General features: G+C 38.9%; 1 protein-coding gene across 1 annotated transcript in view; it reads left to right on the top strand.

The window, feature by feature from the left end:
• DOCK10 (dedicator of cytokinesis 10) overlaps nucleotides 1-15,578 on the top strand; it is a 167,551-nt gene that overhangs the window by 114,439 nt on the left and 37,534 nt on the right. Inside the window, exons 21-29 of the mRNA XM_074153246.1 lie at nucleotides 1,540-1,663; nucleotides 1,816-1,937; nucleotides 2,613-2,699; nucleotides 3,220-3,312; nucleotides 6,169-6,287; nucleotides 9,080-9,149; nucleotides 12,170-12,283; nucleotides 13,539-13,610; nucleotides 14,250-14,396. Of these exons, the coding sequence (XP_074009347.1) occupies nucleotides 1,540-1,663; nucleotides 1,816-1,937; nucleotides 2,613-2,699; nucleotides 3,220-3,312; nucleotides 6,169-6,287; nucleotides 9,080-9,149; nucleotides 12,170-12,283; nucleotides 13,539-13,610; nucleotides 14,250-14,396 (948 nt within the window). The remainder of the gene's footprint in view (nucleotides 1-1,539; nucleotides 1,664-1,815; nucleotides 1,938-2,612; nucleotides 2,700-3,219; nucleotides 3,313-6,168; nucleotides 6,288-9,079; nucleotides 9,150-12,169; nucleotides 12,284-13,538; nucleotides 13,611-14,249; nucleotides 14,397-15,578) is intronic.

The raw sequence follows: 15,578 nt of genomic DNA on the forward strand, positions 1-15,578 counted from the left end.
AAATCCTCTCTGAGATATAAGATCTGCATTGGGGCATTTTTGTTGATCCAGTGGTCTGAACAGAATGTACAGTGACGTGCAGTGGCTGCAGCAAGTCATTTAGTTGGTGCTTTTGAGGATGCAGCTATAGAATAGATTTCATACGTTGGCCTTTGCCAAATGTTAGTCGCACGTGCATCTTTACGTTTCACCAACACCACATACTGATTCCCTAGGCTTTCTGCAGGTGAACTTAATTTCACCCTTTCAGAGACTAGTGTGTTTCATGGCCCGCGAATGTCACGTCTCTGTTCTGGATTTTCCACTACTGCTTTATGTGTGACGAGGCTGGCAGCATTAGTATATAGCCAGTGTTTTCCAAACTGTGGGCTTGATCTTGGAAAAACTTCCTTTTTCAGTTAAAATTTACTTTGATAAAATGGCAGGCACAAGACCAGCAAATAATGTACAACTACACATGAAGTATCAATTTTAAGATTCGTGTTTAGGAACTGAGATGGAACTTAAACCATTACATCTTCAGAGATCTTGAACGCCCCGCTACTCTTTTGCGAGCAGTGTTTCGTTTGGGTTTTAACACGTCTGAAAATGTCCTTCATGTGATGCTAGTGAGCCATCTGGTTTGGGCAGATTACTTTCAACTTGAACAAAGAGCTGAATTCAGATATTAATAGCAGATTTGGCTGGAAGAGGTGTGCACCTGTCCTAAATGTTCCTAGTACAGCACGTGCAGTCTTTAAAAGAATGTAGTATGTTATCAAGAAAGTTGTCTTAATCTCCATGTATGAATGCCCATTTCATATCTATGTTTATGGTCTAAGATTCTTACCCGTAAGCTGATTTAACACTGGAAGCATTTATCAACAATTTCTAGATCTTACTTTAAGCATAGGATTAGCTTGGGTAAACTCTATCATGGCCCACAAGGGCAAGGGGTCTTTTTTTGTTAGTTCCTGTGGTAACATGTTTTGATTACTTTGTATTTTTATTCCAATAGGTTAATAATGCCTCAAACCCAATCTGTAGGGATTCATGGATGACATGATATGGGATTTAACACTGAGCAGAAATCGTAAATACAAGTTTATTTTCATGTCAGCCTTTATTACTTGGTCTTTGCCATGAAATGATGATGAAGCAGTAACAGTGGTGTCATTTTAGTTTTTGGTTTGGGCATCCTGAAAATATGGGAATGGTGATAGCTATTTATGGCTGCTACAGTGCAAGTGATCACTTCTAAGCAGGGTGCATCATTCTTTAGTTCTGTCCTCTTTCATCTTACGCTCTTTCATCATAAATGCAAATATTCATCCACAAGACGGAGAGGACAAAAGCTGTTTTAAGTAGAAGTGATGGATGATCTTCCTAAACAATTTCCTTAAGAGAACATCTATTACCCATGCGGACAAACATTAGCCAGTAAAGGCAGGCTGTACTTAGACCTCTGTGTAGAGAGAGATGTCACTCATTGAGACCATCTCTGATGCCTGGTTTAATCGATTTTTAAACTAAAGTGAGGTGTAACATTTTACATTTCAGGTGAAAATTGAACTTCCCACTCAACTCCATAAGAAACACCACATTCTGTTTTCATTTTATCATGTCACCTGTGACATAAATGCAAAAGCTAATGCCAAAAAGAAAGAGGCTCTGGAAACACCAGGTACCTGTAGTAGAATTACTTTCAATTATAAATATAAATGATGTACATTCAAATAAGGATTGCAGAATTTCTGGCTGGATATTATTGTCTTCCTTTGAACTTGAGAAGCTTGTTTTTCCAAAGAGTTATATCGATTTGTTCTTTGTGCACAGTGGGATATGCATGGCTTCCTTTGTTGAAAGAAGCCCAGTTAGCTTCCCAAGAACACAATGTGCCCGTGGCAAGCAGTCTGCCTCCCAATTACTTGAGCCTTCAAGAACCAACCAGTGGAAAGGTATTAATTCATACTTTCATGTTATTCCAATGGTGCAGAGCATTTCTTTGCAGATGTTTTACATGAGATCAGATTTGCATTGGCACTTGCCTGGAAGTATAAATGATAAATAGGGCATCTGTTTTAGGATATTGCTGTGCATATCATTGAGTATATAAACTAATATGTGTACCACTGAACCAAGAATTGTGTGTTGCTGATTCACAGGTGTACATGGAAAAAGTGTATTTTGTAACTGTGTATTCTGCAATATTATACTTAACTTTTCCAAAACATGAATGAGAGTGGCCAGAGAGACCTCTTCACAAACTCAGGCCATGTGACATTCATTCTCCAGCTGACATGATCCACGATCATGATTCATTCTCCAGTTTTGTGGTGTGATATCATACTTTCCCACTGATCCTGTCCAGCTTGGATTATTTCTGCCTCCTTGTGTTTGTTTCACTATTGTCATGAGGACAGGGTGGGGCAGTGACCTAGACCCTTGAATGATAACGTTCATGGGCTGAAAAGTGGGTTTGTATTGCAATAATTCTGCGGTTGTGGAAGCACAGTAGCTAGCACAGTTCATGCACACGCATGTGCAAAGCTATGCAGTGAAAATTTGATGCAGACTTAAATAAGTGGGAGATAAATGGGAAAACATATTTTTATTTGTTTTTGTTCTAATAGCAGATCAGCTGTGATGTAAAATGGGTAGATAGTGGGAAACCACTTTTCAAAGTCTCTACTTTTGTTGTATCAACAGTAAATACTCAGGTAAGCTGAATTTCCTTTTAGCTCTGTTACCTGCTTACAAACAAAAAGTGTCAAGGAATGTCTGAAAGATGTTTTTAAATCTTGTATAAATGTGTTTCTGTCATGTAAAGGTTATTTGAGTGTAGAAGGGCAAGATGAAAATGATGGAATACACACTTCAAGCAAAAATATTAATTATTAAGATTATACCAACAGAAAAATCATGGGATATCAGTTTAAGCAGGAGGAAAGTAAATTGTGAGCACCAGGAAGAAAAAAAAATCTGGCCCTTGAAATCCCTTAGATTGTGAGGAAAAAATTAATGGCCCACAAAGATAAGTTGTATATGGCAAGCTGTGCTGGCCAATGGGTTGGGCTACATAAGTTGACCTGCCTTTCTGTGTCTTATATCTGGGGTGGTAGGGACCAAGTGAGTTCTTCAGTATCACGGGGTGATTGCTGTAACCAGTTTATGAAGGAAGAATTTATGAATTGTAATATTTTCTATAATATACATTAATGTGAATGTTTATCATTCTAGGATCCATACCTGAATAATTTTTTCCATCAGTGCCAAGAACGGGAAAAGGATCTATCCCAGCCTCCTACCTCAAACTTTATCAATTCCTGTAAGGTAAAGTAACCTGTAGCATGAACCGTGCTATAAAATTGTATTTAGGGCTTTGTCTCAACTGATCCATCACTGCGCAATTCTAAACATGGCGTAGACTTACCAGGAAGTGATGGGTCCATGACAACTCCAGTTAGACTTAGTTGATGTGACAGATGCATTAGTGGTCACAGAGCTGTCTCCCATCCCTTCTCATTTAGAGCTTGGCTGCATCTGCCCCATCAACTTTGATAATCCAGCCTGTGCCAAGCCTCAAATCCTGTTAAAGGATGGCAGAGTGTTGCTCTAGGAATGTTTGGGAAAAGGAGCTGTAGCCTGTAGAGCTGCAGTATTCCTGCTAGTCCTCTCTTGTCTGGGATACATTGTATACTTGCCTCCCGCTTGGCTCTTTGTACTTTCACTAAAAACCTGGATGCCATCTGAAGGGCTGTCCAGCGTATTTCTCTTGTATGAATCAAGGGTGCTTGTTTCCTGTCAAGTTCTGAAATCAGAAAGAACATACCCTTTCTGCAGAGATGAAACAAATAAGCAAGAGCTGCATTAAATGTGACTGTGTTCAGTAGAGGTCAAAAGCTGAGAGAAAGGAGGAGTATTACAAGCAAATTAGAAGAGCAGCAGGTAAAATGTAGGGCCGTGATTCTTTACCTGTTCATGAATGGTGAAATTTAGAGTTCTTGCTTTGCAATCTATTTACTGAACTCTACCAGGAAGATAAGCAAGAAGACTGAAGGGTAGCTGTGACACTGTTTCACAGTACTAGCTCTAAAAACATCTAAACTCCATTTAGCAGTCTGTAAAATTTAATAGGTGTTTGGAGGTTTAGATGTTACCATTCATAGATTCATAGATTGGTCCAGGCCGGAAGGGACCTCCAAAGGTCATCTAGTCCGACCTCCCCGCAGTCAGCAGGGACACCCCCAACTAGACCAGGTTGCCCAGGGCCTCGTCGAGCTTCACCTTGAATATCTCAAGGGAAGGGGCCTCAACCACCTCCCTGGGCAACCTGTTCCAGTGTTCCACCACCCTCACGGTAAAGAATTTTTTCCTAATATCCAATCTAAATCTCCCCTTCTCCAACTTAAAACCATTGCCCCTCGTCCTGTCGCTGCAGGTCTTTGTAAACAGACCCTCCCCAGCCTTCCTGTAGGCCCCCCTCAGGTACTGGAAGGCCGCTATGAGGTCTCCCCGGAGCCTCCTTTTCTCCAAGCTAAACAACCCCAGCTCCCTCAGTCTGTCCTCATAGGAGAGGTGCTCCAGCCCCCTGATCATTTTGGTGGCCCTCCTCTGGACCCGCTCCATCAGGTCCATGTCCTTTCTATATTGAGGGCTCCAGACCTGCACACAGTACTCCAGGTGAGGTCTCACCAGAGCAGAGTAAAGTGGCAGAATCACCTCTCTGCATCTGCTGGCAACACTTCTTTTGATGCAGCCCAGGATGTGATTGGCCTTCTGGGCTGCGAGAGCACACTGCCTGCTCATGTCCAGCTTCTCGTCCATCAGCACCCCCAAGTCCCTTTCATCAGGGCTGCTTTCTAATACCTCATCCCCCAGTCTGTATTTATACTGAGGATTGTTTCTTCCCAGGTGCAGAATCCTGCACTTGCTTTTGTTGAACCTCATGAGGTTCAACTGGGCCCACCTCTCCAGCCTGTCCAGGTCCATTGTATAGGTGCTTTCCTCCTTTCCTTCGTTGTTAATGTTTTCCTGTTTGAGTGTACCTTAATCATATTTTATAAAGCTGCTTGGGAAGAGATTTTTGTTTTAATAGACAAACAATAAGTTCCAATAAATCATGAGAGTTCTCTGGGCAAGTCCCCAAAGGTGGCTACTATTTTGTTGATAGATGCGGGTAGACTTGAAAGGATTTGCATTGTTTTTAAATGTTGTCTTGATTTAAATTAATGATTAAGGGATATTTTCAAAAATCAAAGCATCAGTGTTATTTAGAGTTTATACCTTTATGGAATGAGATCCTTAACTATTAATTTTTGGGAAGCCATTGAGCATATTGGACAATGTTTAGGAATCCATAAAAACTTCGCCACTTTCTACACAGTAAGTCAGTTACCTAAACTACCGGCATTGCACTCTTCTTTATTTGCTGTTTGTAGTTTACCTTTTAAAAAGTTTTCAGTAATTTTATTAGAAAATAGAGACAATGTAGTATGTGACAAGGGATCAACTATTCAATGTAACAAGGCAATAAGTAATTTTCTCCAGAGTATTTTGCTTTTATTTAGAAATCATTAATACCTTTGAAGAAGTTCTGGAATTATTTGGAAATGACTGAATATAATAAAAACCTAGGAAGAACTCAAAGGAGGGTTATTTTTAATTAAAAGCTCTTTATCCTCCTTGATCAGAGAAGACAATATAATGTCAGTCCAGTCAGATTAGAATGTTAATACTACTTTATACTAATGTGCTTTTAACATAAGTATTTTAGCCACACGTTCAGTTTATCAGATCTCTGCATAAAAAGAATGATTTTTCCTAAAAATATTAGGAAATACATGTCTTGAAAATAGTAATTACATTTTTTTATTGCTCTTACATACTTTTCCTTATTGAAATATGAAAATTTGTTTTGATTTCTCTTTTTTAACTTTTTTTTTCCTTAAGTGAGGGTAGAGCAAAATATTGGAATTCTGAAATTTGGACAATAACCACAGTTGTGTTGATGGTCGTGTTTAAAACAAACTCAATTGGGAGCCAGTCCTCTACATAGTTGTCCTGTTTTCCTACTGGTATTCCACCAGTGGCTGCACTGCATTTTACCTGCTGAAGCAGGAAAGCAAGTCATCAGCTTTCATTGCTTGTATTGGAAATCTCTCATTTTCTTTCTTACATCCGTTACAGAATTTGCTGAGGATTGAGAAGATCCATGTAATTATGAATTTTCTTCCTGTAGTCCTGAATCAACTCTTCTGGGTTTTGGTGCAAAACAATGACGATGAAGTTACAACAGCTGTGACCAGGTATCTGAATATTTTCTGTACAAGGAAAAGAATTCACTCTAGTTAGTCCAATTATAGTGACTCTTACAAAGGCTGACTATGATATTTACACTTCAGTAGGTGAGAACACCTGCTTCCCACTTAGCACAGGGGGGAAATGCAAATATATGCATGGAAGAGCATGGTATCATGTGGCTGACTCTGAGACCAACCAGGAAATCATTGACCATGGTGGACATGTCTCTGTACCCTGAGGCAATCATAGGTGAAGGTCTAATTTTTAAGGAGCTAAGTGCTTCCTAACAAAGCTGGATATGAGTTTTGGTTTATGTTTGGGTCTGAGGATATGGAGTTCAGCAGAGGAAGAGCTTGGCATCTTGCAGCATCCAACACAGAGTCAAACAACCAGGGCACACTGTTCTGGGGCATTTTTTAATTAGAGTATATAAGCAATAACTGAAGAGCAATGAAGGCATTTTCCAGTGAGCAGGCAAACAGCTGGAATGATTTGCTGAGTCTCTCACCCTCACATAATGAAGTTGTCTTTATTGATGCTGTTAATCAGGGCAGCAGGAAAAAAAATACTGGAAAGATTATTATTGGTAGGAGGGCAGAAAGTTGCATTGCATTTTCTTCTGGCCGTAGTGATGTTTTTGTTGTACTTCTGCCAGTAGCTAAACATGGGGACTATGCTACAACTTGTAGGAAAAAAAACGTCAACTGTCCTCAGCAACCCCATTAGACTAATCTGCTGTCAGTATATTTTCTTTCTTTCCACAGATTGTTCTTCAGAATTAGTTCCTGAAGAGAGATTAATTAGGAAAACTTAAAGGAACAAGGAAGCAGAATTCCTCATCTTAGCCTTGGAAAACTAGAGTTTGCATATCCTTTATCAAAGGATCATGGCACCTTGCAGGGCAAAATCCAGGTTTACCACACACAGGCACTAGGATTAGAAGAATATTTCCTTGTAAACGTGTGTGATTTCATCACTGCATTGCTGCATCATCACTTTCAAAGGGAGAGAGGCAGGCAGACCTTCGTTCGGGATCCCTTTATGGCCAACGAATCAACTGATGTTAAGGCTAGATAGGAAAAATGAAGAACTGTGTCCCAGGCTAGAATTTCAGTATCCGTTATCTGACTGGAAAAGAAATGCTATAGAAGAAGTAGCTGTTTAGGTGAAAATATGGAAGAATTTTGACTGTATACCCACCTGGCAAAAAAAAAAAAAAAAAAAGAAAAGAAGGATTCTTGATGTTTTTCTTGAATGTGTGGTAGCTTTTGTGCTGGTAGAGTTGATGTCAAGAGGAATACACACGTCTGCTGTGTATGCCAGTCATTGACGTGTCCTATATATACACACATTGTATTTTTTTCTGAATAGCTTGAAGCAGCTTGTGTTGAACATATTAAAAGCAACAACAACAGAATGAGAGCATAGATTGGCTTATGTGTTGGGGAGAAAACATTATTCCTTTTATACCCTCTCATGGTTATTTACTTGTCTGGGGGCCAAGCCTTGTCATCATTTCTCTGTCTTATCTTTGCCAGAATAAAGGCTGAAGGATCGGAATGGACACAACTCTTTTTGTCATAGCTTTTGTGTTTTGCTACAAGTTTTACTTCTCCTGCTAACAACAAGAAATGAGATATATGAAAAATACTGACTTAAAAGAATTACGAAGGTTTTGAATCCAATAATAGAAATTGGCAGAAAGCACTCAAATCACCAAGCTAGTCAAAATGACTACATCTGTGTGGACCACACTGAAGCATATTAATAATCCATTTTAGTCATGCTGTTATTATGTGTATCCCGGAATTTGAGATGCAGTTCACTAATTTTTGACATTTGAGAATCATGAACTGTTTCCTCCCCATTCTTCTAGCATAAAAATCAGATTATAAAATTGCAGAGTCTTTTCTATATTAAGTATCCTGAAAAAATGAGATCCCTATAATCAAGAGGAAATCTCATGGTTAAGTTAAAGAAGACTTCTTGCTCAGACATGTGTTCTGAAACAGGATGGTCTCAAAGATGGCTCAGGTACAAATTGAAGAGAAAACTTTGCTGAAACACTTGATCTCAAGTGGTGCCATCTCCGCTCTTAGTAGAAGCTCAGGTTTTGAGAGTGGGTGCCAGCATGACCCAGGCAATTTTCTTCCATGTTGCTGATCACCAAGCTGATCTGCAGAAGCTCAAAGCACCTGTGGTTGCACCAAGTGTCCGACCTGTCCCGGCTGCGCAGTAAGGAGAGGGTGCTGTGCTCAGCCTTTTGCTCCCAAGGGCTTGGACACTCAGGCTGGGGCTGCGTCCAAGGTTACAGGCAAACAGTGCAGGAGAGGGGCACGCTCAGGCTTGAGCTTGTGTTTTTCTCTGATTAACAGTGCCGTCATAAGCAAATTATCAGAGCTTTACAGAATTACCAAGGTCTGAAAGAACCTGACAAGTAACATTCCCAGAGAAAGAGGCTCTTGCTTTTCTGTTTCATTAATATCCTAAAATTTTTCTTATTCCTAATCATCTGTATAAGCTTTGGTTAGTTAATGGTCTTTTATGTTGTAATGTCAGTACAGTTGTTATCATTAAAACTGGGTGCATTTTGTTAGAGAAAGGGAGAGTCCAAGGAGTGACTGTTTTTTTCCAGTGGGACAGTTTCTGCACTTGCTATTCACTGGTTGGATCACATCCCTTATGGACTGTTTTAAATGAGGTTACAATAACAAAACAATGTTATGCATTAGATAGACTTTCTCAGCCTTATGATAGAAAAGAGCTCAATATTTTTTTTTCTTTTTTTATCCTGCAGAGTTCTTACTAACATTGTTGCTAAGTGCCATGAAGAACAACTAGACAATTGCATCAGTTCTTATGTGACGGTATGATTTCTGTTATACTGTTAACTATTTTATGTGGGAGAGTTTGCTTTTGGGGTTTTTTTTTCTGGGTTTTTTTTCCTGTTTACTATTAGTTGTCCTTGTTTGTAGCTTTCTCTGCATTTGCATAGTAGTTTTCTGCCACTAGTAGGCTGGGTGACTCTGGTTGGGAAACTAACGTAGCATTTGGAAGAGGCTGAGTCAATTCTCCTCCTCTGCCTTAAGTTTCTTGTGCTTTAAGGCCATCCTGTAGAGCAGGGACACTCCTGGAGTGTCCTTTTCAACTAAACTCAGCTGTATCCTGGCTCACAGCCTTACTCTGAGGAGGACAAAGGGCTGCTCGTGTTTCCTCTGCATGGTGCAGTTTGCTTTCCAAAGGACACCAAGTTGAGCAAGCACAGGAGGAGGAAGCTGCAGTGCACTCTTACAGGGTACTGCGATGTGGGGGGGACAATTCCCCATAATCAGGTGATGACTAGAGCTTACACTTTAGAAGCAAGACCTGGTGCAAATGCCCTTCCACTGAGCATCTAGGAGTGTAGGCTTAGTGTCATTTTTTGTGAAATGGTGTTAAACTGAGAATTTCCCACCTCGCAGGGTTTGAGAGGAGGAAAAGGGGAGATAAATACATGGAAGATCATGAGACTTCAGCAAGATAGATACCAGTGAGAGACATTTAATGTATTTTGCTCACAGTTCGCAGCATTTGTCTTGACGTGATGAGGTTTATCATTTTTAAATAGCTGGCCATCTGTATTACACATGTACAGGGTTGCTGTCATTGTAGTTGAAAAGGATCCCCAAGTGACAATTTTTGTGGAAGAGGTACTTCTGGGTGCTCTTCATGGTTGCAAGATAGCTGCATGTTTCTTAGGAAGCTATAGCTTTTTAACTAAGCTTTTGATTATTTTCTAAAGACATGATTTTAGTTTCAAGATCCTGTATTGTTGTGTGTGCTGTTCAGATTTTTGTAACTGTTCCCTGTTTATTCAGCTTTTTTCACCTATTATTGTTCTGAAGAAGGAGGGTATATATAGAATATGTATGGATATGTTCTATGTATGGAGTTTGGTTCCGGGAAAGCTGTAGTATTATTTAAAAGGTCAAAGGAGTGACGTCTTTAAAAATTATCTCCTTGTTTGTTACCTGTGTCAATTTAATATCCTTTAAATGGCTATGAATAATGCTATTGGCCAGCAAGTATCTCATCAATAGCATATTTGGGTAACAGCTTTATAAGCTGAGAATTCTATGAAGAAGCGTGTTTTTAATTAGAAGAAGAAATTAGCTGCTGTTACTGGCATAGACAGAAAAATTAATAGACAAATGAACGTCATTTAAGGGTATTACACTTTTTTTTTTCACTTGCCTTTATTTTTTTCTCTGCCTTTTAATTGCGGGGGAGAGGGCTGGAAAATTTTGTTCTAGTCTTACTAGATGAATCAGTAGTGAGTAAGGCATTATTTGTTGCATAGAAGTTGTAATATCTTTGAGTGTTATGTGAAGAATTGAAGTAGATGTTGCCATCACTTTGTCTCTTGGCCTGCTCTGCTTCAGTGGTGACAGAACAAATGGAGGTCATGATAGCAATGAGAGATCCCCGCTAGTCATGGAAAGCAGCTGTGAGTGACAAATCTCTGTACGGGCTTCTGGCTATCATGATATTCTGATTCACTGTGCAACAAGTAGTTTTCATAATGTACATGTCATTTGTGCATTATGAGTAATATATATGGCATAAGTTTTGGGGAGTTTTTTGGGGTTTCTTTAACTTTAGGAATAAAGTGAAAACAAATACATTCCTGATGAGCTCTGAAACTTTAGCATGTTCGTGGGTAGAATAATGAAAATATGGTAGGAGTTGTCTTACTAAATGGGAAAACTGTTTTAATTTCAGTGTTGACAACTGTTGGTTGATATTTCCGTGGTATGGATTTACTTTCATAGTTCATGAAAGTACATGTTTACAGGTGATGCATCTCAGCATTTTAGTAGTCAAATTTTAGTGACAAGTACACCAAAAAGTCCATTTTGCCTGTTTTCCCATTTCCAGCAGCAGTCAAAAGCAAATAACTGTTAATCTGTGTTATCCATCGGTAAGGAAATGAATACCTACATTAGAAATGCTATTTTTGGAATAAGTAAGTTGAGAATTGTGAGTCATTCAGATGCAATAATAATGTGAAATTGCACTGACTTAAATAACTGGACCCAGAAGCATCAAACTGCACAGGAAGAAGCTTATGGCATCCGCTTTGGAAACAAGGTTGAATATTAATAGAATATTTTCAAGTGACATCCCCTTCTTTTATCTACCTGGTTGAACTGAAAAGGTATTTCGTCCTAACTGATGGACTGGTAGAGCTTTTGCTTTAGGGAAGGAGTAATGGATCCCAGTACCAAATTATTAGCTTAAAATGTTGAATAAAACTCATACTAGATTTATGAGTTCTGAGCAACTTGGTAGATAGATTCTTCGCTTGAGGGCTTGATTTCTAAAACAGTACAGTTTTCCCCTTCTGTCAGCTCCAGTGGGTGCTCTATGCCTTTCAGGATGAAGAATTTTTACCAGCCCTGACTAGCTGTTGCCCCTGGAAGAAAGGAGCAAGTGAAAGGTGGCCCTGACTATGTGGGTGAAAAACCCTCCCTCCTTCCTCTGCTTGCTTATTGTTTTTTCCCTGGTGAAATGGCTTGAAAGGCAGTTTAGAGGTGTCAGGGTCCTATGCCCTATTGAAGAAGTAAACTGTAGCACTGGTTTTAAGCAGAAATTCTTCTTGGTTCACATTAAGCTGAAATCAACAGGAAGTTATGTTTAAAACTGAGATTTTGTAGGAGAGCAGTGTTGTACCATTACTGCTATGGGAATTAAACTTTATGTGACTGTATTGGTCAGTCGGGATATTTTGGTGGCAAAGATTGTCAGCTGTTAGTGGTGTATAAGTAAGTTATCTTCTCCTGCTGAGGTTTTTTCTATTTGTTTTCATGTACATTTTGATAATTTTTATTATTCCTCTCTTCTTCAGTATGTGTTCAGGACCAAATCATTTGAAGAAAGGACTGTCCATGAGGAGCTGGCCAAGAATATGACTGGTCTTCTGAAGTTAAATGACCAAGTAACAGTGAAACAGGTTTTAAAGGTGAATGATAGCTTGAATTAGCACATTTGTAGTTTTACTACTGGTTTTCTGCCTGAAACTCACTTGTCACATCTCTTTCTCCTCTCCTCTTTCCCTGTATGAGCTTTGCACAAATCACATCCTGAAGTGATTCAACAGAACAGACTTACCAGACTTGCTACAGTTTCCCAGCATAACACATTTCTCAGAATGCCGTGGTTTGCATAATAAAATTCCTCCTTTTTGTTACAGCTCAGTCTGAGTTGGAAATCTAATGTTCACAATATCATGTGAGCAATTACTTTTAGGATACTTTGTTTTAATTTTTGTTTTGGAAGGTGCAGGGAGAATATTCATCTCTAAGTAGGACATTTTTATCTGATTTCAGCTGCTGCCTTTGATTGACAATGACCAATATGAGAATGACTGAGGTTTCCTGAGGTTTCTCGTGTCAAACCGAGTCTAAGAAATTCATACATGTGCAAGCCCCATCACTGAGCCTGGTATAGGAGTTAGCCAGTCCAGCTCTGGAGTTCCCAGTGGCAAAAATATGTTCAACTGTTTAGAGTGAAACAGTTCTTATTTCCTGCGTGGAGCCACTGGAATAGCAAAATTAGGCTGAAAAAAGCAGAAAAGCTGGCCTGCAGGAAACCTGGGCCATGCAAAAGTACTTGTGGTTGGGTTTGCTGGGGTTTTTATTTTTGCAATTCGTAAGCTTTTTGAGTGTATTTGTTTCATGTATCTTCTGAGATACGTGAAATATATCTCTCCTGAGATATGTGAGGACACAGATATTAATCGTATCCTACTTGTTTACTATTACAAATGGTATTTGAAGTATATTTGAAGTTTCTTTTAAACAAGTACCATCTTATTCTGGGCCAAGTTACCGATCTGCTGGAAGTAACAAAGCAGTTTATTCTCAGGTTCTGTTCTCTGAGGTTCTCTGCATGATACATTTCTGCCAAGTACCTACAAACAAACAATGAAGATGGTGCTCAGCAGGAAGGGAAGGATTGTAGGAGTGGTGTTTGCAGGCTCCTTATTGCACAGAGCCACAGTGAGAAGGTGCCTGAGATGGCTTCAGCTCTCTTAATGACATGATCCAATGTTACTCAAATAGCTGGCACTTAGGCTTTTTTATTTATTTGTCATGTAGAGTTTATCATTGTGCATTACTGACAAATGCAATTCATCTATAAGGAGTGGTAATGCATTGTAAAGTATTCATCAGATGATCATTTTTTCTAATCTCTTTTTTCCTTCTTTTGAACAGCATTCCTGGTTCTTCTTTGCAGTTATCTTAAAATCAATGGCACAGCACTTGGTTGATACAAACAAAACAAAGGTAAGTATATATGTGATCTCAATTAAGTAGGCAATAAGTGTCTTATGGAAAATATAAAATACAGAATCCTGGGAAATACCCATACCTGGACTTTTCTTCTTGACTGGTCAAAAAAAGAAACCCTGTTATACTTTGTAAAATATTGTTTTTACCCACAAAAACATTATATTACCTGCAAGGCTCAAACCTATTCTTGCTTGTACAGAACTTGTGGGCTGAAAATACAGTTGCATCAACTTTGTAATGGATGGGCTAGAATGGAATGAGAATTCTCTAATTTGTGCTGGTTACCCAACAGGTAATTATGCCAGACAGCAAATAAATGATTTAGAAACTCTGCTTTGCTTTGGGCAAACTTTGCATAGCTGGAGATGAGTGCTTTGACCTCTTTCTGCCTGATTATCAAAGATGCTCCTGGTATACTTGTGCTGGAATCTGAGGATAAGATTTCCCATTTGCCTGTGGATCAGATTCTCCCTTGGGTGTCTATACGCAGAATAGATCCATGGTACTCTAGGAATATTTTTGTTCTATGTTGAATGACCTGTGTTTTATTGTCTTTATTCGTGGCCTGAATGTATTTTCAGGTTTAATGTGCAACGTTTTTCACTCTCAAGTGATGATCTATTCCCTGCTTAGGTTTCTCGAACTCAAAGGTTTCCAGATTCATTTCAAACTGAGCTGGATACACTTGTGATGGTCTTAGCAGACCATGTTGTTTGGAAGTACAAAGATGCTCTTGAAGAAACCAGGAATGCAAACTACAGCACTGCAAAATTTCTCAAGGTGAGATGTTTTGTCCTTACAGCATATGCACTTATTTCCCCATACTTAATGCAAACTGGAGACTATTCTAGTCTAGTCAAAGGGAATAAAGCCGATTCCAAGTGAATGATGGCTCAGTTTCTAAGTTTAGTGTTGACCTATAATTCAGTTTTTCTATGCCCTTGGGTCTTTGAGAATGCAAAAGTTTTATCTCAGTCTGCTTTAAAGCAATTCTGATTCATTTATATCTATTCTCTCAAAAAGCCCAAGTTTTCAAATTTTGCAGATTCTTACATTACATTCAAATGGGTAAAAAGTTTGGTAAGGAATGAAAATGTAGTTACAGTTGAGCTGGTATTTTTTCTTTAAATACTATAGCTCTGAATGACTGTGGGTGGATTAATATTTTCTAATTTCCAATGGAGTGGGCAGCTTTTACAAACCAGAATGAGCAAATTGCAAGTTCTATGTGAAATACTGTAACCTAACTTTTTAACTCTGTAATGCTCTTTGATTTACCAAATAAAAGAAAATATGTATGCTATTTGGAAAAGTCTCTAAAAGAAGTTGCATTTTATCATTTTGTCCTAATGTTTCTCAAACATTTTTATTTTCCTAGCATTGAATTAGCTGTGGAGCATGGAAAAATTGCCATTCAATAAGTTGTGTGGCCAGATACTTAATCTGGATTTAAACTGGACACACACACTCCCCCCTTTCCATTAATGGAGTGATGTACATTAATGATGTACAGAACATTGTATATAGTACACACTGAAACCCAAGCTCGAATCTGTTCTCACAAATTGAAGCACAGCATTAGGAGTGAGCAGTATTCCAGCAATAAAATGTTCCTGAAAGGTTATAAGGAAAACAACCACAAACTGGAGGTGGATTTTTCTCCTTTTATAAATAGGTAATAAATAATAAGCTTGCTGTCCACCATGTTGGCCTCTGTTGCTGATATCATATGGAAGCCCTAGTTGCTGTTGGCATAATGACGTTGAGCTGTATCTGTCCGTAGTGTTGGATCATTTGGAAGATGAAGCTGGTTTGAGGCAGGAGCATAAATGGAGGGGCTCAGTCAGTAGTTAAATGGTATTGCAGTGGTGGAGGTGTTGCAGATTTGAATGCTATTTTTGTGTGTTACTCAGCTAAACTGGGAAGACAATAATGTTGCATTATATGATATGGCATATGGCT

The sequence above is a fragment of the Numenius arquata genome, chromosome 9 (genome assembly GCF_964106895.1).
Source record: "Numenius arquata chromosome 9, bNumArq3.hap1.1, whole genome shotgun sequence".
NCBI classification, from domain to species: domain Eukaryota; kingdom Metazoa; phylum Chordata; class Aves; order Charadriiformes; family Scolopacidae; genus Numenius; species Numenius arquata.